We start from the raw sequence: 27,138 nt of genomic DNA, 5'->3' as shown, positions 1-27,138 counted from the left end.
ACGATCTCAGGGACGATCCTTAATACACACGCATGTACATGAGTATCTTGAGTTCCTAGTCAGGGATTTACTCTGGAAATTGCGCTATTTCTGTAGCTGACGCGTTCGCTTGAGTCACGGTCGTACGTGTTTAAAACCACAGACGGTGGGAGAAGGAATCTGGGATTTTTTGGCCTCCCAAGAAGGATAAGTAATTCAAACAGTGACTGACAGACACCCTTTCAGTAACTCTCAAGATCTTCTTCGCATTTCTCCCTTCTTGCTGACAATCATTTTCTTGTCAACTGCTTCCAATAATTGGAAATTATGACAACGCCTCTAAAATAAATAAAGTATATATAATGTGAGAAGAGTTAATACTTCAATCTATTTGTGTGCTTGAAAAATGCCGGTTTAAAGTTCAGATGCACCATAAGACCACACAAACCTTTGAAACTATCCAAAAGACATAAAAAATCCTTCTCCCTCCCCTCCCATCTAGCAGGTCCAAATTCGCTATGACGTCAACACTTGATACAAGTGCGCCGTATTTTCCCTATTACTTGGAAGAGCGCCCCGGTAAACTTTGCAGTAACGGTAACTTCGAGATGCCAATTACAGTGAAAAACATAGATCTCCAAAATCCAAAAATCGGTTCGGAAAAGGATCCGCTTTCTTGGTCGGGTGCCTTTTGAAGGCAGCGCTTCATCATGTTAGCTCAAAAAAGCTGCGCGTTTTTTGATCCTGTGACTACTTGAAATCTCTTTTTGAGGGCTAGCTGAGCCTGCTTTTGCCTAGAATTTGTGCGTGAAAGGGATCAGAAACCCCCTATGCTACCCTTTTTTAGAAACGTATTTAAGGGGTTTCAACCATTCATTTCTCAGAGGTGATTCACATATATTAGCACACATTGTACAACACGTCAGTTATGATATGACTAAACTAATCAACTATGGGGTATTCTGTTAACGTAGAAACAGATTCTTTCAACCAATTGACACACAAACTTATGGCTGCCAAAACAAAATAAATCAGATGTTGGGAATCAAAAAGTTAGGCTCTTAATCACAACCCTCAAGTGCAGGCCTAGATTCAAAGAACAAAAACACAAAAAAAGATAACAAAGGAATGTTATTCTGTAATCAGCAAACATTCCGAGAACAACAAGCACCAACTGTCAAAAATTTAATGACCTCTGAAATTCTACATAACAAGATTTCAAGATAATTTAACAAAGAATAACTTAATGTTAATAATAGCAATAATTTTATACAACTATCACACATTGAAATACACATATCCTGAAAACCTCTTTAAATTGGTCATTGAACAATATTAAGGCATTAATTACCCTAATTTAATTAGAAATACTCTTTCTTGGTCTAGAGAATAGTAAAGTCTCAGTAAAGTAAGAACAACAGTTACTTAGGAATCCGAGCTGGCTACACAAAACTAGTTGTTAAATTAAGAGGCATCAACACTGTATTATCCTTTCCCAGTAATGAACTAAAAAAAAAACCGAAGGTAACGTGTCACCTTTTGAGTGATGTAAATTGTTCGGATTTTCTTATGAAGAGTGGTAAGTGAATATTTTTCACTAAGTGTATTATGAGTAATCCCTTCAATTCACACAAGCATTCCAGAAGACACAATGGACGATTTATTTTGAACTTTGACAACAGAAGTTATGACTGTAATGCCAAGAAATGTGATCAGTGACCAAATTCTCCCTGACAGAAAACTAATGACCTTCATTGTGACACTTAAGAGAATTCATTTTCTGACACTGTTAAAAAAGATATCAGATGCACACTACAAAAATATTCTCAACCTTGACAATTCAAACATATCTAGAAAGTATACGATAAAAATTTTCTAACATGTCATACATTTCTCAACATGGCATAAGGAATTCCTTTACCCTTTAAACCTTAACATCAGTATGTATATTCTCCATACTGTTCTCTAACCATTTCTTAAGGTGCTGACAAGGAGAATTTGGTTAGCAATGTAGAGCGTCTTTAGTTGGTGATCATTTCATTTATTCTCATGACCCTAATGTTTGATTAGGGGGTGATATTATATGGAGAAATTAGATGCTACTCACTCTTAGGGGTTAAAGGGTTAAATATCACCTGTATGCAGTTTGCATGAAGATCAAGTGCAAATTATGCTTCAGAACAATTAATACCAGTGTATTAAAAACTAAATATCTAATCCTGAATGTTCAATACTTTGTATGGTGTTTTAATCCTCCCTATAAATATTTCAAGAACTCTTAATGTCCGATTATTCAACTAGGGACTACATCATCTACACTTGCCATACACTACATGACTATGCACCACAGAGTAGACATGTAACTACTTATGGACATGTCTACATATTTAGGCAAAGAAGATGAAATTTAACCGAGTAATAGCACCATCCTATCGCATGGCTTTTGAAGGATCACCCAAACAAAGACTTGTCTATGCATAACTTGAAGATAAAGCCAAAAACCCAGAAAAAAAATTGACTAAGGTTCTGGAAGCTTAATCTCCCAGCTTCCACCTTAGGCTGGCTAGACTCGCAAATCAATTCAAATATTATCCCCTTGTTAATAATTTTCCTGAATTCTTATCATTGGTCTATAAAACTATGTATCAAAATTTCAAGGAGAATTGAAGTACTGATCACTCCTATCTGTGACAGGTTAAAATATTTGAAAATTGCTTAACATTGCTGAACAGAAGCAGGTCCTTATTTTATGAGAAATGGGAAGTCAAAATAAATAACAAATGAATAATTTAATTTATCAATAACATTATTAGTGACTTGTTTTATAAACTTCTACAAAATGTTAACAACAAAAAAAATCCAAGTCCATCTTTGATCCTCAAAAAACAAATTAAAGTACAAAAAAATATGAGGATCTTGTACAAAGTGAATGAACTTCAATTAACAAACAAACAAGTCATTCCCAATTTTTGGCTTTCAAATATATATGAAACGTAATCTAAATAAGCCATATTATTGAATAAACAAAAGGAAAGAAATAAATATAACTTGCCATTACTTTCAATTTACTCTCTCTGACCATAATTTAAAGTTCAGTCTACATACAGTTATTAAATACCTTTTATCTCATTTGCATATCATTAAATTTTCACCAAACACTGGTGTTAATTTACAAAGGAGGCAGCAAAGCCTCCAACTCATCTGCAGAGCGGTAGAGGAAGGCTGCTGACTCCCTGTATCCAGCTATCAGTTGGCGGATGGCTTGAACTTCTGTGGCACTAATCTGACACTGTGTCAGTACTTTGGGCTTGGGGAGGGTTGGCCCACCATTTTCTGCAAAGACACAATATTATTAATTAAAAAAAATAAAAAAAAAGTTACATCTCCCCAGTTGGGTTCATTGAGAAAAAAACCTACGTACCTTGGTACCTGCAGGTATTTCACAATTTTAATCAAGTGACTTTACAAACCAATAATATCCTTGGTGGTTTAACTAAAATGGCTTTGTTAAATATTAAGTGAAAGGTCTTCTACTGATTTCCACTCAAATTTTCTTAAACTAATTTATGGTACATATATTTTTTAATTCAATACTGCTACCTTTCTCCTCATCAAATGAATTTTACTGATTGTTTAAGCTTGTTTAATAGTCTATCTATTTGTGCGTGACAATATCATAGAAGTCTAGTAACCTCTTGGATTTGATCTCCATACCTGCAGGCCTGTCATTAGTTCTTGAGTTAGAAGTGCTATTCTGTGCAATGTGGGATGATGCAGGGGAAGATGAAGGAACACTTCCTGTATTACCAGTTGCATCACCATCAGCAGTAACAAGTCTTGCATTCTCTTGCTCATTAGCACAAGCTGACGCCAGGATATTCTACGAACAAAGAGATCAATGTACAAGTTAAAGCACAACATCACCTAGACTTAACTTAGGTTCAAATCATCAAAGAAAACTCCGATTTTTCCTACAGTCAACACTTGTGACAAATGTTTACCATCTTATTTAATTTACATAGCTCAAAATTGACCACCTCTCTTTGTAAATACAAATGAAATACCCTTCCTACCCTGTCCTAAATAAGTAACTTCAGCAATATGTTGCACACGAATTACATAATGGTATATAGAGTCAGAGAATTTGAACTCAGGAATGACAATCATTTCATGTGATCTTCCAGGTGAATGTAGTCCCAAACAGTATTTTTGTTGGTGACAACATGGTGATGATGACAATGATGTTAACAGCTTCTGTTTATTTCTTGAAAATATAAAGTGGCCACTGTCATTGCCTATAACTTTTTTCTACCTGGGTGATCACACTGCACAGTCAGTGGTATATGGTATATGTCAAAAAAAGTATAATGACTAGCAAAAAAATGCATGTGAACAATATTTGTCATAGAAAATATATTATTGAAATAATTTTTCCAGTGAAGTTTGAATAATTATTCCATTCACTAGCAACCCTGATCAGACTACACAATCAGAACTGGGGTACCCGAATGAGGACTCAGATTTTTTTCTTTGTTTTATATTCATGCCTAATGGTTAATGCCTCTCTCTGTGCCCTAAAAAACTTTGACTAAAGTTATTCAGCAAACTTACATTCACCTCAGCCATCTGAGCTGCTGACATATTGGGGTTTGAACTCTGTGAGAACAAAAAAGTAATGTAATGAGCAAAGGCCTCTAGGAAAATTTCGCTGGTAAAATTGTTTTCACTATTTATTTTCAATTATAAAAATTCTTTTAAAGCATTTTTTCTATCATTCAAATTACTATTCCAGCATATACCATTGACTGTGTTGTGTGATCATCTAAGTGAAAAAATTCTTGTCAAAGACAATGACAGGCTGATATTTCCAAAGAAAAGAATGGAAACCAGGAAAGCTACAAAATATACCTTCAGCAGGAAAGAATGAAACCAAGAACGCAAGATCAACCAAGAAGGAACAAGTATGGTTGAAGATAGGGATTAGAAATAAAATTTGAAAAATCTAGATTCGACTTTTCAAGATGCACAGATGAAGCTCCAGATCTGGTTTCACTTTTACATACCATCTGGTCTGCAGCTCGTTTGAGTGGTTCCTTTAACTTCTTTAGACGTCTGCATGACTTCAAGTAGGTTCTTATTCGCTTTCTTGCTCTGTCTCTGAACTCTGGAAATTGTCTGTTGCAGGACTGAATGATGGCTAAAATTTTCTCCTTGGGTTGCTTGGAGATTGGAACAAGTCTGTCAAGGTTTTCATCCACAAACAGCCTCACAAACATCTATGATGTAAACAATGAAAAAAGAAAAGGTTGTTAACGTCAAACTTGGGAAAGAAGTTGGTATACTCCAAGGTAGTATACAAATCCAGTTATCTTAGCTGATAAAAACCTTGGTGCGATGAAAACACAAAGTTATTGCAAAGTAATACATACACAAAATGGCTGCAGTCTAGGGTTAAACATCAAATTTCATCATCCTTACAAATATTTCATCCAGTAACTAAGCACCTGTTACAACTTTGACACAACCTGCTTGATAAGTTTCCCACTTTAAAATTACTCAGACCTCATAAAGCTAATTTGTAGAGTTAATATTTTCCACCCACTATTTCTAGCAAATATATCCTAAGAATCTATTCTGGGTATTAAACAGTTGTTATTTGTTGTCAAAATTGAATTGTCAGCATAATCTTCATTTTCGTATGCATAATGTGCCATTACCTATTCACCAATTGAAGGCTACTTTTTTATTTCAAGATCGAAAGTCAGAAAGAATTTTAACTTAAGAATTTGCCGAAAATCTCAGAAAAGAGAGGCGGGGGGTGAGGGGGGGAGGGGGGGAGAAGGGGTATTGCAGGACAATTTAGTTATATCAACTACAATACTAATTAAAGTAAAATTGGCCACCAAAAAGAGTTTCCAAAGCTGACAAGGGTTGGCCCTTTGTGAGAGTGCAAATTTTAAATAGTCTTCTCCAAATTAGATTCTATAGTTTTTTGTTTGTCTCATGATGTAGTCATGCGTGATGTAGATCGCAACGTTTCAACTGCATACTGCTAGTCTTCTTCAGGCGATGAGGTCAACTGGTCATGTGTGATCTTATGAAGCATGATGCTCTGCTGTGATTTGTTAAAAAACAAGATGGCATAGTTTACAGGATTCCCTGTGAATGTGGCAAGGTGTACATTGGAGAGACTGGAAGACCTATGCAAGACAGAATTAAGGAGCATGCCCACAACACTGGACACAAGCCACTCTAGAACAAAGTTAAGTTTATTGATTGTGACCCTTATTACTACATGCGCAGGGTCAAAGAGGCAATTCAAACAAGACTTCACCCTAACAACATCAACAGGGATAGTGGAATAGAAATTCCAGAAGTGTGGTTGACCATGATAAAAAAACACAACAACAGGAGAGCCGTGCGACAGTGGACCGCCAAGGGAGCAAATCACTGATTGAAGAGCAAGGATCTAAATGCACCAATCAGAACTGTTGAAAAACAACTACTCACAGCAGAGCATCATGCTTTATAAGATCATGCCTGACCAGTTGACCTCATCGCCTGAAGAAGACTAGCAGTATGCAGTTGAAACGTCGCAATCTACATCACACGTGACTACATCATGAGACAAACGAAAAACTTAGCTTTTACTGTTATTCACCATGATGAATAACCACAACCTTTTCTATGAAATAGATTCTATAAGTTATGCTTAACCAAGTCCGGTTACAATTGAGCTACATTTTAGTTGAAGAGTGTTCCCTTACATTGAAAGCTTTAAGTCTTTCTGGGTTCACATTAGCAGGGTCAGCCTTCTCTCCATCCCCCTCTCCATCCTCCCCTTCTCCATCATCGTCATCTTCATCCTTTAGCCCCATTGATGCAGGAGAACTTGCACTTTGAATTGGCTTCAACATTTCACTAAGGTTTGGTGGCTCCTTTAAAACAACAGAATTGATATCAAGAGTTAACAAATGGTTGAAATTGAAGTACAAATTGGTTGGCATTTATCTTGGGATCCTAGCCTATGTAAATGCACATCTGTCCCCTTTTCTCGAAGAAAATGTAGAGAAGGGACTCTAGTGCATTATGGTTTTCTAAGAATGCAAGGAACAAGAAGTGTTTAGTGCTAAATATGGTTATAAAACTAAAGCCAAAACAGCTATCCCCTTCAAAAAACAAACTTTTCAACACAGGAAACAAAACCATTGCCCAAGATTAATCTTAGATTGGATTTTACTGTTCAGAGGCTGCAACACTGCTGGCCTTCTTCATTAGGTGAGAGAGTGCACACTTAAAAATCCACTAGCGGTCTGCCTAAACAGAAGTTTCCCAGCCTATGGTTAATCAAAAGCGAGTGTGGGCTGGTTAACCCTCCTCAACACAATTCCCGGAGTTAAAGTTACGGTTTTTGTTTTGAAATCCTTTTGTCAGGAAATTTTCTTTAAAAAACAACTTTGCAAACATTTTTGAACATAAATCTCTTGATGTTAATGCTAAGGTCAGCTCACACAAAGAACAGTCCTTTCAGAGTAGAGGTGTACCTTGCTACAAAAAATCACATTCTCTCAAGACTCACCCTTATAATTTGGTTTACAGCAGTGGCTGTATTATTCTCTGGTAGAGCTGGTGATGTGGCATCATACAGCTCATCGTTCTCCTCACTCTTTCCACTATCACTGCGAGTGTCTTCACTTGTTACACTGCGTCCATCTGTGGCTCGTGGACTGTTTGCTCCATGGTTCAATACTCCTGAGCTGCTTATTGGAATGGATGCAATTGGGACTACATATGAAATTGGGATGGCTTCTGAAAATGATGGCAAAAACAAATTCAGAAACCTAACAACAAAAGCACTTTCAAGGAAAACAAATAAATAAGTTTTCAGAAATAACCAATGACAACCATTACCCAACTCTTAAAGAATATAACTTTAAAGTAAAACTAAACAAATGGTTCCCTTAAATGAAAATCCAAACATTTGAATGACAACAGCTTCTTGCTCAATTGAAAAGATGACTTCTACCCAAGTTAAAGAAATGTCATTCAGTCATTTCCATCAACAGCAGTCCTTCCCAAGACTTAAAGTATCTTAGTTTAAGACCACCGCAAATTGCAATTGGCCAATAACCTCTATGCACAAACCATTTTATGCAAGATAAAGCAACTTTCAACTCAGTGTTGAGATTGAACCACTCAACCAATCAGATGCAAAGCTAAAGTCAATCACAACTCAATTGCCTGCATTTTCCTGCACTTTCAGCAGTTAAGCTGTGTTAAGTTTGAGTTCTCATTGACTCTTGGAGGTATTTTTCTCTCTTCTAAGTGGCCATTGTGATAACTTTGGTTTTGATATTACAGTACTCAATTGTAAAGCACCCTATAATGATGTTACCACACTTACCACTTGGATTCTGTGACGACATTTTAGTGGCAATGGTCAAATTATGCCTTGAGAGAAACTTCTCAACCCAACCACTAGAAGCTTTAAATTCAGGACACTCATCCCGAACAAGAAGTCTGGCCTGAGCTTGTATTGCATCCCTAGTAACAGGTGTCCCTTTGTCCTGCTGGCGTAAAACCCACTGTAAAAGTTTCTCATCAGTTTCATTGGAATAGCTCAAGCGACGTCCACCCCCTCCTGGGGATCGCTTTTCTTTTTTGGTTGGTGGTCCATGTTTACACCAAACTTGGACAGTTGACCGTGGTACATTATACTTGCGAGAGGCTTCACGAACTGTGGTTTCTTTAGCATAATTTACAACTTCTTGTTTTTGGTCTGTGGAATAAGTTTGGTAACCTGGTAGTAAACCTTTTGCAGCCAAGCTTTCATCACTTTGACAAAGGGAAGCTGTTGATGCAAAGATTTACAATGCAATCACTTCCGTTTGACTAAGTTACCTTGTGTTTCAGGATGGGGAGAGATGTGATTGTAGAAATTTTAAGAAATGTTTTTGAATGTTAAGGGATGTTAATAAAGAGATTTTATGAAGAAACATTGGAAATATCTGAAGAACAAAATTTATAGGATTTCTATGGATCTTTATGTCCATGTGCAGGAAATAGCCCATAGAGACAAATAAAAAGCAAGTTTAAATATATTGAACAGGTTTTGTTCCCGTTTTACGTAATATGAAAGAACTTACAAATGTAGATGAGGTTATTTGGGAGTTCGTGTAGTAAAGGTCCATGAGATACATAAGAGTTAATTCTCATAACAGTCAAGTTTGTATAGAGTGCAATGAAAACAGAGTGGGATATAGGATCTATATTCCCCCCACCCCCACACTGCCCCACCTCTCCAAAGGACTGTCTCATGCACTGAGCATGGCTCGTTCATTACATGTGATTAACCCCTAAACTCCCATGAGTGATCAAGACAGAATTTTTCCTCAAAATATCAATACAATGTCAACCAGATAAGTGATGAGAATAAAGAAAATATCAATTTGGGGATAATTAGTTGATCCCATACTAAATTCTCTGAACTAACATTATAAGAATTGTATGACTGACAGTTAGGAGAATTACAAATTGGATCTGGGAGTTAAATGGTTAACATCAAACTTCCTCTGACAATATCAATAACATACCAGGCAAACAAGTTATGATAAAAGAGTTTTATCTCCTTGATATAACTTTTAATTCTATCTATCAATTAACAAGGAAAGATATAATCATAAGAGTTGAAGCAATAAAATCATGACTTAGGTAAAAAAATAAATTATTAATCTAAATGTACTCACCATCTCTGGGTACATCATTGCCATGACCTCCATTCACTGCTGTGTCCATCATTTCATGTTCTGTACCTGGTGAACTTGCCCCATTTCTGTTGCCATTCTCTTCAAAAACTTCTTCTGCAATATCCCTTTTAAACCTCTTCACACCATAACCACCACCCTCCTCATCTGAATCATGGCTGGAGAACGATGCTTCTACATCTGATTCCTAAATAAGATTATTCCAATAACTTATGAGGTAGGGTTCAAAGTGTGAATTGTGATTACAGAGGCACTGCATATTTTGGCAGGTTCAATTTTCATTCAATCTCAAATTTATTTTTTTAAGATACAACTAGTTCAACATTTGCACATAACAAAAACAGATTTTAAGAGAGAGAGAGAGACTAATATTAATATTATAAAGTTACAGTCTCACTTTTGTATGAAGCTTTATTTTGAGGAAAAAAGGTAAGTTATTGTGTAAATCGAGCAAAGGTGGAAAGGCAAGGTGAAAGTTTATGGTCTTCAAAATATTTACATTTGTTTTTTTTTACACTATTGTAGCTTCAAATGATCTGAATTGAATTTTGGCTCCCAGTCTGAGTGAAAAGGGTAAGTGATCGTCTAAATTGAGCAGAGGAAGAAAGGCAAGGTGAAAGTTTTATGGTCTTCCAGATATTTATATTTGTTTTATTTACACTATATATAGCTTCAAATGATCTATCATTTGCCATTTAAATAACACAAAGTGCATTAGAGAACAATGAACTTTGCTGCAATTTTAACAAAATGACATAACCTCTCACATCAAATCAAGGCCATTCTGTTATTTCTGCATTGAGACTTGTTCATCTTGACATGGTCACAATTCCGCTATATTTCAATGAAAAATTTGATGCCAGAAGACATTAGCAGAATATGTGATTTTTATGACAGCCTCAATTAAAAAAAAATCCAGTTATAAAATAAATTTTTGTATGTTTACATCTCAAAATAGTCGAAATAGATATAATGTATAGTCCCATTAAAAATTGTTATTGCAATGCATAGAAATATTACAAACTTTATTTTCATCTGCTAAGTCATACTATTTTGTTTGGCATTACTTTCTAAAGAAATTGTGTTGAAACAGAATTGGAAATATTCAAGATAACAGTGGGTAAACAAAATGCACTTTGATAAAAAGAAGAACACTCCATGGGAGAGCTTTACAGCGGATGGAATTCTATGAATTTTTTCGTGCTGGAAGGACTTTGGAAGCTAACCCAGAAGTGGATTTCTTGCAACAATATTGTCCTCTATTACTGTGTCCTATGTGGATGATCCAACACAAAACCATCTTTTATTTGAATTGAAAAAGAAGAACAGATGGTAAAAGGACATGATATTTCACATAATTAAAAGCAGGAAAGAGGTTTGCCCGATCGAGACCCTCCAATGCACCCTCTCACACCCAAATTTTTTGTGAATGCAGTCTAAAGGGTGCTATGGAAGGCTTCTGCGACCAAAATATACACACTTAATCGTCCCGCTATCATCCAAACAAAAGACAACCATCTGCCTCGACCGATGTAGAATCTTCTGTTTACTTGAGGTGTCTGGGAGCCGCTATGAGCTCTTTCTCCAAACAATTAACATGCTGAAAATATTCTGTGACAACAACTTCCTCTCGCATGTAGCCTTCGCTTACGTGATCAGCCGAAAACTGAACGCATCACGAACCGAAGTTAAAACTCGACAAAAATTGGAGAGATCTTCCCAAATAGGATAGCAGAACTGTCTGCAGTACTGCGATAAGACATGACTTGGCTAATTACCTCACTTTTGCAATATTTCGTGCATGAATATTTCATGTCCTTCGAGGGAGAAAACAGGCCAAATATAACGCTTCCTTCTACCGATCACGCGTAAAAAATTCTCAACGACGTAAATTTCCAGCGAGAAACCTTAATTCCGAAGTAAACACAACTCCCAGGGAAACTTCATAAAAGCGGCGGCCATCTGGCCGGCAAATTAGAACGTGGACCACTCATTGTTTTCTCTTTGCCGATTCAAAGGACAAGGGGTGTCATCTGCCGAAAATCGCAAACGCAATCTAACTACTGATCCTTCCTGGATGAAGCGATTCTCTATGGCAAGAATCGATTCGAAGTTCGTTTTCATTTTCTGTCCCTTAAAGAAAACAAGAAAGGTTTGGAACTAAGAGCTTTCGAACCTATTGCCGTTCAAGGAAGTCGAAGGGACGCTCATTTGCGTTTACCCCCAATACCTTCGAACAACAAAGCCGGCGCGGCGATGGTCGATTTCCTTTCGCTTTACTTCGGGCAAAAGATCGCTCTAGGAGACATCTAGACGAAACAATAGAAATCTAAGACAACCGTAACACTAGTAAAATTGCAAAGTTACCTTTAGAATGTGGTCTGACTTAACCTTCGCGATGGCTGCAAGGGCTTTGGCGGACATCTTCAATGGACTAGACAACGCCACAGAGAGACGAGGGGTACAAACAAGCCTTTAACTTTCGCCGCACCCAAGCGCTTCTAGCAACTCACACTACTAAAAGCTCGGTAATCCTTTAAAAAATTTTCCTTCCCTTGGTATCGCCTCCGACGGGTTTTGACCGAACCCGTTCAAAATTCGAGTGGTGCAACGCCAAATTCGCCGAAGCTAATCCAGGAGGCACCGGGAAATAATGGGCCAGAATTTTGACTCAAATTTTTGGCCTTTGTTGTCAGGCTCAGCAGCTGATAGCGCAAGCGGATCACGTGGGACAACCAGCCTGATAGCGTTCTTACGCGTGCTCAGTCAAATTTCCGTTGACCAAAAATACCGCTGTGATCGCTTTCTTCGAGGAAAGAGGACTTTTCCCTCTCCAAAAAATTATAATTTCCGAAAATTTTGTCTAATTGACATTTTCTGAAGAGGAAGGAATAAGAATTATCAATATTTCCATATCAAAAGGTTAGAGGATCTGGTAACTTCGAGCAATTTGAACAGAAAAATCGGGAATTATGATGCCGAAAGAGTTGACCTCAAGTTTTACCTCGAGAGGAAATGAATTTTTCCGCAAATTTTCCCTTTTAATTGCTCTTCTTCAAAAGCAACTGATTTCTTTTTTTTCAATACCGTTTCCACATTTGCACTTTTTATCAGTATTTCGTATTAAAATATAAATAGTCTCTAGTGAATTCCTCAAATGTTTGTTCAAAATATGCAAGTCTTTCAGTCATGCCTCGAAGACTTCACGTGTCTGTTATTGAATTTGATCATAATTAATTAGGTCAGTATTGTGAACTGAGACTCTCAAAGCCCCATTGTTTTTTAAGCTTTTTTTACACCCCAAGTATTTAGTAAACATACACTGAAAGATCGTCATGAAGCAATGAAGATTTACTTAAGGCCGTCAATGAATCTGTAGTCAAAAGAAATGTTCAAAAGGAAAACTTCATTTTCTACACGGTGCCTATTAATACGCCACTGCATGGTGAGTTCTTTACAAAATACTCCACTGTGGCCTTTTAGCGAGTCAATAGAGCAACAAAGATTCTTAACTTTTACCACTTGGTCTCTAAGGAACACGCAATTAACAATGCTAATATCTGACAAATTTAGAAAGATCAATATCACTGTGGTGTGCTCGCAATGCAATATACAAATTGGACACCTCGCGAGCAACTTTCTGAGGCACAATATGTGAAACTCAATTAAAACTCTGACATTCTTTCCCAGGCCTTCCGTCGGAGCACAATGGACCATTAATGCTGCTACGATAAGCGATTTCTGTAGAGTGCGGGACTGTCATCAGATTCTATAGTGTATGTCTCACATTCTTAATTTTCGATCTAACCCAAAAGTCGTACTCGATGGGACCTTAAGAAGCCAACACTGAATAGTTTTATCAGATTCTTACCATAGAGGTGATGATAAATCAGTTAAATTAAGTCGCACCGTAATCAAACGTTGATCTACAGCGCATGCTGGAACAGTAGTAATGAATGATGGGGTCATGCCAGGTTAAATTCTAACAAGAAACACATCCCAAAAAGGGAGAGGTATCACTATGGAAAAATTCCAGACATAAGAAAGCCTTTCTTGACAAGATTCTCCCAGTGAAATTTGTTTGGAGATAAAGGGACAAGTTACATTCAATGTATATAAAATTAATTTATAAGGTAAGGAAATCTGTTACTAGCGATTAGAAAGAGTCTTAGCGGCAGATAAGTTCTAAAGTTTCGAGGTTACTCGGAAATTTTGCTCTCTTTTAGACGGTGGTAAAGGATTAAATGCTTTTACTTCTCTGCAGGTAATAAAGCACTTTCAACAACATACCCTCGGAATCTGAAGTTTAAGTAACTTCGTAAGGAGCCTTTTGTAGCACTATCTGCGAGTGCCACAAAACTAGGTCCGCAAGGCGCACGCAGCCTTGTGCTAGTACTTCATTAGCATGCGACTTGAAAGAGCATTAATTTTTTTAATTTAAAAAACCGGGTTTATCCGACAGCAAGTTTGTAATTATAATGATAATTTGAACCTTAAAATTTCTCTCAAGTTTAACCATGAAATTTTTTGATCAGTATTTCTAGAAAGGATCTAATTTGGATCTCTTATTGGTAAATCAAACTCTGATCTCTCAGGGTCTTGACCTACTCACATAAAGACAAACAATATATAATTAAACTCAGTGGTCTGAAAAAATGTCAAAACTCACCAGATCAGATGCGGGGGACTCCCGGCCCTATAAAGAGAAAAAATGTTGTCATGTTCGATTTTCTATCGCAAAGTTTCATTTTTCAATGAATATTGTAGATTATCCGATTTTTTATTGTAAAAAAAAACCTCAGACAATCTTCTTGAACAATCAGATGCAGAACCAAAACTATCGCAACTTCATCACTCGCGTTTTCCTGACCTGGAAAACCTTTTGCGTGTGAGTGCTTTGAGTTCTCACTGGCTACTTATGCAAGTTGGATTCAATTAAATTTCCTGGCAATTTTCTTTAAACATAATTCTCTGTAGACTCTCTCAACCAAGGCAATACTGAACATCGCAAAACTATAAAACGAAATTTGTTTCTTAAATCAGCACCTTTCCTCTCTTTGGAAAAAACGAACACTCCTCATTTGATCGATTAATTCAATAATGCGTCATCCCCTACCAAATTCATTCTGGCAGAAAACTCTATTCTCCTCAGTAAACTGACGCGCGCACGACGCACAATCCCCCGATTTATACCAAGGAAAAAAAAGCCACCACACGACAACTGGTAAGCCTTTCAAAATTTGCTGAGACGGTTTACCTACTTTCAGTGCACTTTGCCATTGAGTACCGTAAACCAAAAGCAACATTATTACAACAGCCAATCAGAACAAAGGAATATACCCCGAAGAGCCAATGAGAACTTAAAGTAAAAAAAAGCAAGTTACTAAAAGCGCGGTTTCTTATAAACTCTTCCACACTTACCAAGTCAGACACAGGAGACAGCGGTCTTCCGTGTTTCAAGAGAATTGAGTTAAACCGTTGTATTCTCTGTTTGCAGGTGCTGCAGCTCATCAGATAGTACGACACTGCCTCACGTGGGAGGAATGCATAAGTGTTTGCAACCTAAAACAGGAAGGAATTATTTTTCAATTTATATTGGCTCTAACACTTGAAAGACGCAATTGGCTGTGACCTCGGTGTCTGGCCTTGGAAGATCTTGCAACAATATTATCAACATCCCATACGGTCCGTGAAAATTGCAATTCGTTGTTTGATTGATACTTACTAGAAACAATGAGTATAAGAGTGAGTCGATCGGAGAAAGGGTAAGGTTTTTCTTTGGTACTACTCCGTATCAAAGAAAGAATGGTAGACCCAAGGAGTAAAAAATTTGTTTCTTTCGAGGAGGCCGCACGTCCGTCCATAGCTAACTCTGTTTGACGCATGCGCGACAACCTACATCAAGACCACAACGCGAAAACTGGGCTTGTTTAAAAACTTTATCTCACTTCCTCCTCTCTTGCTGACTTGCAAAATTTGTATAAAATTCAACAACTGGAGTCCGGCTTTAGGCTTGCCGGTTCTATTATGAGAAATCGTAACTGAGTCGGAGGATGACTGCCCACAGTCGAGTAAATTAGCTTAAGGGTAAAACAAAGACTTGGGATAAGACAAGTTTTGTTTTACTTTTTGGCTCTAAGCTAGCCAGAATAAGGAACATGACAACGTCGTGTTGTCTCAATGCATATGATTCCTCTTTTGCAGCCAAAGAGTTTCTTATTCTGTTTCAAGCATGGATTCAAACGAAAATTTTTTTGTATACTCAGCACTTTGGCGTTAAGTCAGACTTTTAGCTACAAAAGAAAAAAAGAGGCGACCCAAATACATTTCACTGCGATGGCTGAGAATTCCCCGAAAGCTGACGTCCTGACAATTCGGAGTCACAAAACAATAACGAAAGCTGTGCGGTCAAATGGATGGTATCTTGATTGAAAAAGATAAATGATGGAAGTTCGGCAACTGATCAGAAATTCCTTAGCATAGTAGTATGAGGTCTTTGCACAACGAAAGTTTCCCACTTACTGGGAAAACTGCCTAGTGTAATATCGAATGAGAATCTCAACTTTCAGCATCAAATAAGTAAGTAATTGGTTTGGTCTTTAAATGGCGATGAAACTATTTTTTTTTAGAATCACTGCCGAGCTTTATAATTCGAATTGCAGAAGAGCAGTCTTAAAAGTACTAAGACACTTTTAGTTCATCTTGACATGTTGCTTTCCAACTCTTACTGACAAATTTTAGTAAATTGATCACTTACTTTGTACAAAAGGCATTTTTTGAACTGAAGAGATTTGGTTATTTTCTATATTAGCGATTTCCTTAAAATTTTCACGTAGCTTTGAGCAGTTTGTCCAAGTAATCCACTCTCGTCTCTGTCTCCGTCAAAATCGTAAACTACGTATTATACTCTAAAGTATTTTATTTGTGAAAGGATCCAATCCTTCTTAAATTTTTAATTAAATTTAGTCAACAATTGAAGTTGCGAATGGATAAGCAAATTTCGATGGAAAATTGGTCAAAGTTTTCATTCACTCTTTTCCTTCTCGAACAATAAAAGCTCTGCTTGGCAGAGGAATTGAAAAATTCATGTGATTGCATCGTTTTTTTTGGCTTCGCAAGTAGTTTATTTCAAAACGTGAACGAGTTGTGCTTAGCTGTTTCCAAATCAACGAATATTTTCCGATCATTAAGCAAAACAGTCGCAAAATTCATATTGCGTCTATCGGAAGACTCAGAAATGAAGATGTCTGAAGCATTTCCTAACCTCAAGATGTAGATCATTTTTGAAGCATCTTTCTATAAAATCTTATTTGTTTCCTTCAATTTAATTCAGAACAATTATTAAAGTTAAGAAAAACTCGTGACTTCACGAAGGAAATCCCATTCCTCCATTTGACATATCCAGCTGTAAAGGTCGTGACGGGAGAGTCCTTATTTTGATATACCTGGTGATCACAACCAACGGTAGAGACAATCAGATATCAGTAGTTATGGTATCAGACAAGAACATATACAAATTTGCGGCGCAAATCTTTACGCATCGAATTAAGAAAACAGCCTCATTAACAAGATAAACATATTCTTCTTGAAGAATTATGTCAAAGCCGAGACAAAGTTCACATCATGGGCCTTTTTCACGAGAAGCTTAGCGAGATGTCTGAACCCTTTGTAATAATATCTAGGGCATTTAGGATGATTATGCTTTAGAAACAGAGTATGAAACAAATTATGGCAGTAGTTAATTTATAAAAAGCGGTCTTTCTTGTCTCCGCATATGTCATTAAATTTGCCGTGTTGGCTTTTTATGACGAATCATAAACTGTGGTCTCATATATTTTAATGATCAAAAAAATCGTATGCGGTCCTTGCTTCGGAAATTTGTACTGAATCTTAATGAAATTCTGCTCTTCTGAGAAACTCGCCGTGTATGACTAAAAAGCCAGAAATGATTGAGAGAGACTAAGTGATTACACATGGCTGAAGACCCATATGGCTTTTAAGACTGTAGTTTATTCGCAATTTTTGCAAAATCTTTAAAGTTCAAATTAATTTTGCCAGACATTTACGTCAACTTTTTCCTAAAAAAAGTAAAGTAGAAGTGAGTGACATATTCACAGAGTCCCGCCCGAAAATAATGAAAAGAAAACCCAAGGTTAGACGAATTTAAATTAGTTTAATAATCGTTTAGCTTTTGAGTTTTCTCTTTTAAGACATCTGTTTCTGCGTTTGATTGTAATCATGAGTATTTTATTTCAAGACGTGGTAGGAAATGTTCCTTCCAGTAAAAATGATCGATATCACACAGTTTCAGGCCGCCTTTACAACCTGTCAGAACGCAAGTTACAATTTAAGATTTCTTGGGTCGTATTCAACCAATGTATTATAAGTAAACGATTTGCGAACGGAAGCTAAGTTTTGTATTAAAAGGTCGGATTTAGACATGAACATGATGTTCGGTGTGTCATATCTTCTGTCTTGGGACCGAACGTAATTAAAATAATCTCTGTTACTTTCTTTTTGATATCTTTTGCATCATTCATTTTTTTTCATACAGTACATCCTGACTATACGCTAAGAAGAGAGAATTCTCATCCCGAAAGGATGTCTATAAAAGGATTGTAAGGAAAATAATAAACAGTTTTGAATTTTTCCTAATGCGTTTTGATGAATTTGAAGTATAAAACAAAAAGAAAAAATCATTGTGAACTCTTTTCGAAGAACAAGGCCGGAATTATTTCAGACATTCGGACATCTTTTGAAAATGAATTGAGAAGCCTGTCAGCTTGGATTGGAAACGAATCGTTAGGAACTAAGGATTTAAAAGCACTTTCTGAGAAGAAAAGAGCAATATAAAAGTAATTTCCCTCCCTGTGCCCTGGGGCGACAAGTGTTCACTATGGAATTGTCAACAAAAAAAATAAATGATAATATTTGCCAAATGTGGTTCCCTCAGGCTTTTTATTTTCTATTATTAATACTTTTCCTTGTCAGTTTGGTCGAAAATGAAAATTTTGAATACTAGAATTTCTGTTAAACCCGAGAAAATTTTGCATCTCTTGGATAGTTTGTTGGTATTAACTTACTGGTTTTATATCAATTTGTCACAACATTTTGAAAGTCCTTAGAAATTGACGTGGTAATATTTGTCTCATTTCTGATTTTTGTACTTTCGCAACAAAAATGTTTCAGAGATGTATTCAGAGTTTCTACAGGTGCGATCTTAAAAAAATAAAACAGGTATTCACATCGTAAATGTAGAACGCGGAAATTCAGAAAGGTGACAAGGAAATAAAATCTGGGAAACGCACAGATAAAAAGTGCGGCGATTTTTGAGATCAACATCGAGAGAGTTAGCATTGATTATTTTTTTATACAAAGTAAAGTTTTAAGTCCAAGTAATTTAACAATTTTTGGCATTTTGAGCGCCTCTGTTGACACTTTCATTAAAGATCTGGATGTGTAATTCGCCTGCAAAACAAAGTCATAATATTTCCAGTTGATGGAAAGAAATACAGGATTGGTTCAATATATTAGTTTAATGAAGAAAACTTTAAGATTGCCGTCAGCATTCTTTCTCGAAGCAACCGCGAATTATGGCCACTAACTCTGTCAGCCGATATGTCTTCTGTCCTAAAGTTTTGATTTTAATATTCATAACTTGAAGAGAATTAACAAGAGTGGCGATTGTTTCACGAGTGAAACTTTTTGTAGATATGCGATACAGAAGTAATAACACGTACACATAAATGGTAAATTTCAAAAACAAAACGTGATAGACGAAACGTAAATTCATATTGCGCGCGCGGCAGCAGAAAGGATTCGTTTCCAATTACTTAAAGAAAATCTACAGATTTAGGTTTGGTGTATTTTTAAGGCAGGTGTAACGAGAAGTATAGAAGAAATTCCTTATAGCCGTAGCTACCGCATACAAATATACTATGTGCATCAGTCTGGTTTTTTGAGAATGCGAATACGTTCGTCTGTGAGTTTATTTTTCAATAACTCGTGCGATGCAAACCAGCTGTCCGCATAATTTTGCAAATTATTTTATTCGGAGTCAGTTGACTATCAACATGGCACTTTGGCAGAGTGCACGTTGGACAGGTTCGTTATCAGAAGACAATACTTTTTGAATCATCATTTCAAACTTTCTAGAAGTCGCAATCAAAATGTACTCAAAATCGGGTCAACATGCTTTTTCACCCAAGGCGAAAATGGGTTGAAGTTTCACTTTGGGTTGAAAGCTACGGCTTTTAGGTGCAATTACGCCCAAAGAGTGCTGAGAAGCTTCGAAACGTGAAATAAAAGATTAACGCAAAAATTCAATAACCAGGAAAGAAAGTGAGTCTTGCTTTTTAATGCAAGGCGAATATTAATGCGGATGTACTGTGGAATGAATATTGAAAGCATTAGCAGAAATACCGAGCGGACATATCAAAAATGAAATTTCCTGGGTCGCAATAAAATTGAGAGTGAGCCCCCACTGACATGATAAACTCCACAAGATATTCCACCGACCAAGTGAACTTGTTTTGACAAAATCTTCATTTTTCGGCTGCGTCCCATTTAAACACATCAATTTTTCATGTATTTTCTAGTCTTATCGTGCTTCGCATGACGTTTGCGCTAATCTATAGAGCAACACATATGCATCCCAAATTTGGATTCGCTCTGGCGGGCAAACCCTGTCCTTATTAACGATTCTTAAAAACCTCAACATAGAAATAAGATAAATAAAGCCTAAGATAATTGTTTTACAATCAATACACTCGCCTTCTGTTCGCTCTAGCATGAAAATAATTTACTAATTTGAATATGGAAAACGGACCAAAACGAACAATTCACGAAGTCACGCGAGACCGCTTTAGCTCTTTGTACATTAAGAAAAGGTGCGAAAATTCGCACTGAATAGTGGCAAATTTCGCCGCAAACTCAGTAGATAATCTAATGTGCCGACAGCATCGTGATTAAAGAGATCTCCTGTGGGTTTCCTAGAGTTTTTGGGACATTTCGACGCTGATTCATGAGTGGGACTTCTCAGTCATGCTCTAGGGGCAACTAACTGCATCCGCTCGATTAACAAAAATATAGCAAACATTTGATGAGAAATTCACCGAACCTTTAGGCGCTCTTTTATATCCCTGTGAAAGAAAAGAAAAAAATGGCTTTCCAACTACAATAGAGCAGATCTTCAAAGCATAAAATTGAGCGAACAGATCCCGAGTATTTCGCTATTTCATCCGTGTTGCCGGTCCGTGTTCGCGATTCGCAACCTGTATGGGTCATTGAAATATCTCGTGCAAGAATACATTTATCCTCTCCTAAACCTGTTATTTTTTTGGACAAGTTGTTTTCTCTGAGGTATATTTCGGCATTCATTAGGCCTTATTCACATATGAAATAGATTTAGTTCCATGATTGAGGTACAATACGTATATGTGTACGATCCACTCTCCTGCTATTTAATTCCACAGTTCGTAAAGCACAATACATTTCACTCACTGCACGACAAAGCTAAGGTATTCCTAATGCTACTTACCGCTTTGTAGGTCTTTTTCTGCCCAACATGAATTCCTCTCTCATTGATGTGAACGCTGCTTATGATATCGAAAAAGTCATCTGCTACTGCAACTCTCCGATATTCGACGACTTGAGAGCGAGCTGATTGTCCGATCTTGTCTTCGTATGGGTACAACATCTCTACGCTCTAAATGCACAAGACATCCCACAGAACGCAGTCAGAGATGAAAGCAAACAAAACCGTGCTAAGTCAAATATTTTGAGTGTGAAACCTTTGTGCGATTATCGAACTTACTCGAGTATGAGGAACTTTCACTGGAACGTACAAAACGCCATAATCTGGACTATCCTCGGCTTGTGCGATTCGAAATCCTTTCGACTTTACCCAGAAGCGAAATTTTGCATCAGTTTCGATCTGGGGCTCTCCCAGCAGATATCTGCAGATTTTGTTAAACTTTTTTCGCGTGATTGTCTTTGTACGACTGTTTTCACCGTAGTTTAATTCAACCCATCCCTGGAAATTTCGCCGGAATGAGGACCTTTCGAACGACATCTTTGAAAAGAATACGCCCGAAGCTGAGCCAGCCAGAATATTCGCTGAATGAATATTGTGAGGGATGGGTTCGTTTGGTGGCCCATGGAAGCAAATTGCCTGTGACCGTCTCACTTCCTATTGGACGAAATTTGTTGCATTTAAAGGGCTTTGCTGTTGAACGCCCAATCCTGTCGCATGGTAGCAGATGTCCCGAAATCGAACAATATTGACAGGATCAACGCATAATTTGAGATAATTGAGTGAAGGATGTTGTGCTGTCTTTGTTGACGGGATGAGTTAAATGACAGCTAATGAGATAGTACTTTGAATTTTTCGATGAGGCCCTGTTGGGTTTTAGAACACCTATTGAAGTAAGTCGTGTATTTTCAGGCTAAGTGTACTGTCTACGGAATTGTCCTGAGCGAAAGTGGGCAATTAGTCTAAACTCGCAGGACGCTGTCACGACACTTTGGAACCACGAAGAACACGCAATCATTAAAATCACGGAATATATTTGTTTCGGGTGAATACGTTTTAAAGATTATCATGATCTAAGAGGAGAAGAGAATATTTTGTTCAGAAGCCTGAATAAAGCGAATTCAGTCGATAGCCGCGAAAACCGGATGAAGGCCGGAAATATGAATGTTAAATACCGAACATCATTTCTCTGAAACCATTTGCGAGGCAGAGAATATGCAATTTAGGCCGGTTTACAACTCAAAACATCCCATTTTCATCATAATGCTCTGTATTTGAATTTCACATTTTCAAGTGAAATTTATAGGGAGAAATGTAAATAATGGAGTAAGCCTTGTTTGCGAAAACCATTTTGACTCAATCGATAGGTAAATATTACAAATGTAATGTGTAAGAAAAAGGTAATTTAAAAACTACATGAGAATCATTTGCTCGTATAGCTTAAATATTTTAAATACCAAGTCTAATACTATTCGCACGCTAAAAGCTTGTGTTGAATAACAATAAGTTATAAGATTTTCGCCTACGGCGGCAAGAAGTGTTGGGTGTTCCTTTCTCTTGGAGTATTTTTAGCCGAATTTAGCTCTGTAACTCAAGCAGTTTTTTCAATCAGTTCAGATACGAAATGGGTATTTTATGAGTAGCTTCAATTGCGCACAAAAAGCTTGGAATAAATTGACGCATTTCGGACACGTCAATATTATAGTCAAAACAAAAGACTCGACGGAATTGGTCACGCGAAAAAAAATATATTCAATGGCGGGACTTTTCTTCAATCTCTCTGTATTTTGTTGGATTTTTTTGTTTAGTTTCGATGAGGAAAAGTAAAAGCACGTTGGGCTTGTTCGAGAACAAACCTATAATTTTGTAACGATCGTGACAAAAGACGTAACCTGTGCAGAAGCGAATTATATTAGCATATTGTGTTAGTCGATCTTTTTTGGGGTCTATTAGGAAAAAAAGTTGCTTTGCATAATCAGTTTACTACAGCGTAATCCGACACTTTGCTATTCTATTTCAGTGGCCTATTGCTTGAGGTTCAGCGCTTAAATATTTATTTTATTCTACCCAAAGATACATTCTATGTCAAGCAATTAGATAAAACTTTGATGAAAACGAAACCACTTCTTTGTCAAATGAATAAAATCCGCTCGCACCATGCTAAACCATTTCCACGTTGATTTCTTAGTATGGAAAAGAACATATTAAATCTGTGTCTTAAATAATTAGAAAGAGAAAGTTTCCAATTTTTCTTTAAAAGTTTTACAGGTTCTGTTCGTTAGAATTTTGCATTGCTGATATTAAAAAAACATTGTTTCAGTTCGCAAGTCCATCGGCTCCAAAAGTCAAGGAGGACTATTAAATAAGATAACACTTTGCCACGTAGGAAGAAAGTGAAAACTCACAGCGCAAACGGGCACAGCAATTCTTAAATATAGATAGTAATTAAACGATCAATTAAGACGTTTTGACTACATTTCCAGACGAGAAAGGACTGCTGCGAAAAGTAAAAGCTTAAATGAAATAATAACGTGGCGGTAGCTCTTGGTCGACCTGATTAATACGAGATTTTAATTTACGGACTCCGATTCTCGTAAATCTCACCTTAAACCTTAAAATTCTTTAAAACTTTTTGAATATAACAGCGATTTATCGTTTGTTTTCTGTAACAAAAAATTTGGATTGACTCAGGTAAGCAAAAACCATCATCGAAACTATTTCCTCCTGCCTTTGAGTTGAATCTCTCTGAGACTAACCTAACCACGTTTCTGTAGCCGCGTCCATAGAGGCGCAAAAAAAACTATCTTTTCTTTTAAAAAAGGACACTTTTGTTCAATTTTATGAAGGCCTTTTTGCCATATTTAAATTATTTTCTCTGACAATATCAATTTTTGTAGAAGCTTTTAGTAAACACGCCCACAACCAAAAGATGACCTTTCGTCAAGAAAAACTTCTTATTTTGCCCCATATGCAAATATTTTGGTTTTTTATTTTTCATTTTTTTTTCTTTTTGACAGCAGTGAAATGAAAGATCTAAGCCGACTCTATTTTGTCTCACGAAATATCTATTATCTCTATTATTTCGTGAAATTTTTATATATAATAAACGTTTAATAATAAAAAAAGTGTCAAACTTAAAAAGGGACATTTCAACTCCACTTCCGACCGTTTCTTCCACTTAAGCTGTAAAATATTCAATCATGCTATGAAAATGGACGTTGTTTTGAAACAATGAAAGAAATACTAGGATGTTTAGGGAAAAATTGCTTTCTGTAGATGTAAATTGACGAATGCGTCGATAAACTTAGCACTTTTACCATAGGGAATTACACACCATGGTTTGTGAATCTTATAACGTTGAAATGTTCTGTTTACGGATTGTGTTAGTCTCCCCCATCCTGATACATCTTCGTTTTAATTCATTCAGAGTTGGTCACTCCGTGATCTTTATATCTTAAATGTTTGAATTTTACGGCTTTCTTTGGTTTGACGATAGCATTGCGAACCGGCGCAAAAACACGAAGTGAATCATTATAAAAAGGCTCCTGTAATATGATGGAAAGTGATCCGCTTTGAAAACATCTTTATATTGTTGGCAATTCACAGAGCTTTTATTTTCAAACTCTTTGTGACCCTACAGTGCGTGCATTCATAGCATGCAATCATAGCCGTGATAAATGTAAGACGACGACCAGGAGCCATTTCGTGGCCCGGCTGCCACGGATTGGGACAAAATCGCCTATTGATTAGAATTGATAGAATTTTCCCAAATTTGCAAAATAGTAGAATACCAGCTGTTGTTTTGTTATCAATTTCTTTCAAATTTTCAATCCCATATTGAATTATTAATTAAATTTTCATTTGAGGAATAACCACCCAGTGAATATGGAAGTCCCTATTTGGTATCGCGGAAGATACTTTGTTAGTGTTGTGATACTAATATTTATTTGACAATAAACGAAATCAAATCTTTTGCGCTTGTTTACCGATATCTCTGCCCTACTATAACAAGTATTTCTTACAGATGTTCAGAAAATTGTTTCCATTTTCCACTTGCCAATAAACAACTCCACTATAATTTTCCTGCAGGTGAAATAGCAATGCCCTGTTACAGGTGAAGAACTGCACTTGGATTCAATGATGTTCAGAACTGAAGTCTGTCAGAACGAGATGATTATGAAATGATATGTTTATGTTTAATTTATTCATTTCTTGTTCTGGAGATGATGTGTACAGTCCTAAAAATTTATGGATGCACTGAAGGAAGTCCTCATTTGTCGTACAATCTGGTTCATGAACGCTGCAGGGACTCTCCTCGGTGTGATAACTCAGTAACTCACTTACTGCACATATGTTTAACGGCTGATCGAGTGATCAATCCCCGAATTTCTCTTCATATTATTCTGGAGATAAAAATGAACTGTATCGGGTGGAAGTTACAAAAAAGTTGGAAGATTTAAGATTCAGTCTTCTTACTTCTGTCAATTCGCGATAGCTTTCTTCATCCAGTTCTTACAGAAATAAGGATTGAGATGTAGGAGTTGTGATATAATTTCATAGATAAACGACTTTTTTTGGAGTATGTCACAAATATGGTTCAACGGGTTTCGATAACGTCAGTAGCATTGATTTTATTACAATGGTAAAGGTAATACGGATTTGATATATTCTTCAAGTTTTTGCTTGAGGGCACCATAATATCTTGTGTCTTTGACTGATTAACCTGATGTAAATTCCACAATAAGCTGCATTTTAAATTGCGCGTGGTCGGTTTTTGTTTTAAATTGAAAGCAAGAAATGAATACCAGCCCTGAAGCACTAAAATTTAATTTATTTGGATTTTTTCTTCCCCCCTTGCGTAACTTAAAACACAATTGATGCACCTGCATCAGACTTCGCTACGGGTTACATAAACTGACTGAAGATTACCTGCTCATAAGTTCCTTATAATGCACCGATGCACCTTTTTTGCTTCGTGTTGAAATTAGCTTGCGGATTTTGTAACTCTAGTCCATGTCATTGGGAAATAAGTGGCGGGAAATTTAACATCTGTTCGAGGATCACGTTGCAATGTCTTCCCATGATTCCCCTGCAGTATACTTTAAATTCAAGATGGCGTCCAACGAGAAGTGGGAGGTAGTTGGGAAAGGGGGAAAGAAAAGGACTCCAAATGAAGGCAAGAAGAACAGAGTCAAGGCGTCAGATATGCCTAAAGCAGAAATAGTCAGTGAGTAGAAATTGACGACTTTCTTAAAGCCTCACGGAACGAAAACAACTTCGCGTGCCAATTTGCCACGTATGCAAATGCAAGTTGTGCTTGTTGAAAACTTCACGAAGATTAAATCTGAGGACAGTCACAAAGCGAAAAGCTAATTTTCAAGAACTTTGTGTAAGCAATAGTGTGAGAGATGCATTTGGCCAAGTAACCAATGGCTTATTTGTATCGTTTTTTAATAAAGAAAAAAGATGGTTTTTGGTTTCTTTAGCCTTATAAAGGTTACCTCAGACCAGTGTCTTCCAATAGATGAAAATCAACGATCGTATGATAATCGATATCAATCAATACCAATCAATGTCAACTAGTCGACTAATTTTGATGACTTATAACTATATGATAACCGGCCTAGCCAGAGTAATTTGATTAGTACTTCTGGGTACAAAAATTAATCTTTTCGAATTTTATTTGTCTACAATTTTTCAGATCCCTTGGCAGAATCCAAAACAATTTACCAAGCACTCAAAGGCCCTAAAGCACACGCTTCACATATTGGTAATGGGACATGTGAAACACACCATCTGATGTCTATGAAGAGCTGCCTGCAGTTCTAGCTGAAAGAGTACCTGAACAAGCCCCAGAAATAA

At 36.8% G+C, this 27,138-nt stretch overlaps 1 protein-coding gene across 4 annotated transcripts; it reads right to left on the bottom strand.

The window, feature by feature from the left end:
* Nucleotides 1-1,148: 1,148 nt before the first annotated feature.
* On the bottom strand, nt 1,149-21,870 carry LOC131790590 (nucleolar protein 4). Of its 4 annotated transcripts, none has more exons than XM_059107816.2 (12): nt 21,559-21,869; nt 21,283-21,450; nt 15,165-15,305; nt 14,413-14,439; nt 9,726-9,930; nt 8,384-8,758; nt 7,559-7,788; nt 6,747-6,917; nt 5,043-5,255; nt 4,591-4,635; nt 3,694-3,859; nt 1,149-3,312 (listed from the first exon to the last, which is right to left on the bottom strand). In XM_059107816.2, exons 1-12 carry the CDS (start codon nt 21,814-21,816, stop codon nt 3,149-3,151), a joined length of 2,163 nt encoding a protein of 720 aa, XP_058963799.1. In that variant the 5' UTR covers nt 21,817-21,869; the 3' UTR covers nt 1,149-3,148. The 4 variants fall into 4 exon arrangements, with proteins under 4 accessions (XP_058963799.1, XP_058963797.1, XP_058963800.1 ...); XM_059107814.2 differs by having other exon boundaries at nt 8,384-8,830; nt 21,559-21,868; XM_059107817.2 differs by lacking the exon at nt 4,591-4,635 and having other exon boundaries at nt 21,559-21,870.
* Nucleotides 21,871-27,138: the final 5,268 nt, after the last annotated feature.

This window comes from Pocillopora verrucosa, chromosome 2 (assembly GCF_036669915.1).
Source record: "Pocillopora verrucosa isolate sample1 chromosome 2, ASM3666991v2, whole genome shotgun sequence".
Classification (NCBI taxonomy): Eukaryota; Metazoa; Cnidaria; class Anthozoa; order Scleractinia; family Pocilloporidae; genus Pocillopora; species Pocillopora verrucosa.
This window is presented reverse-complemented; position numbering and strand designations above follow the sequence as displayed.

What these genes read in the sequence shown, in the direction of transcription:
- LOC131790590 (XM_059107814.2), bottom strand. Translation starts at nt 21,816, where the DNA reads ATGTCGTTCGAAAGGTCCTCATTCCGGCGAAATTTCCAGGGATGGGTT. An exon ending in CAATGATGTACCCAGAGATG is followed by an intron (nt 8,831 to 9,725) that starts GTGAGTACATTT and finishes TTGCATCAACAG; the next exon opens with CTTCCCTTTGTCAAAGTGAT. An exon ending in CTGTAAACCAAATTATAAGG is followed by an intron (nt 6,918 to 7,558) that starts GTGAGTCTTGAG and finishes GTTGTTTTAAAG; the next exon opens with GAGCCACCAAACCTTAGTGA.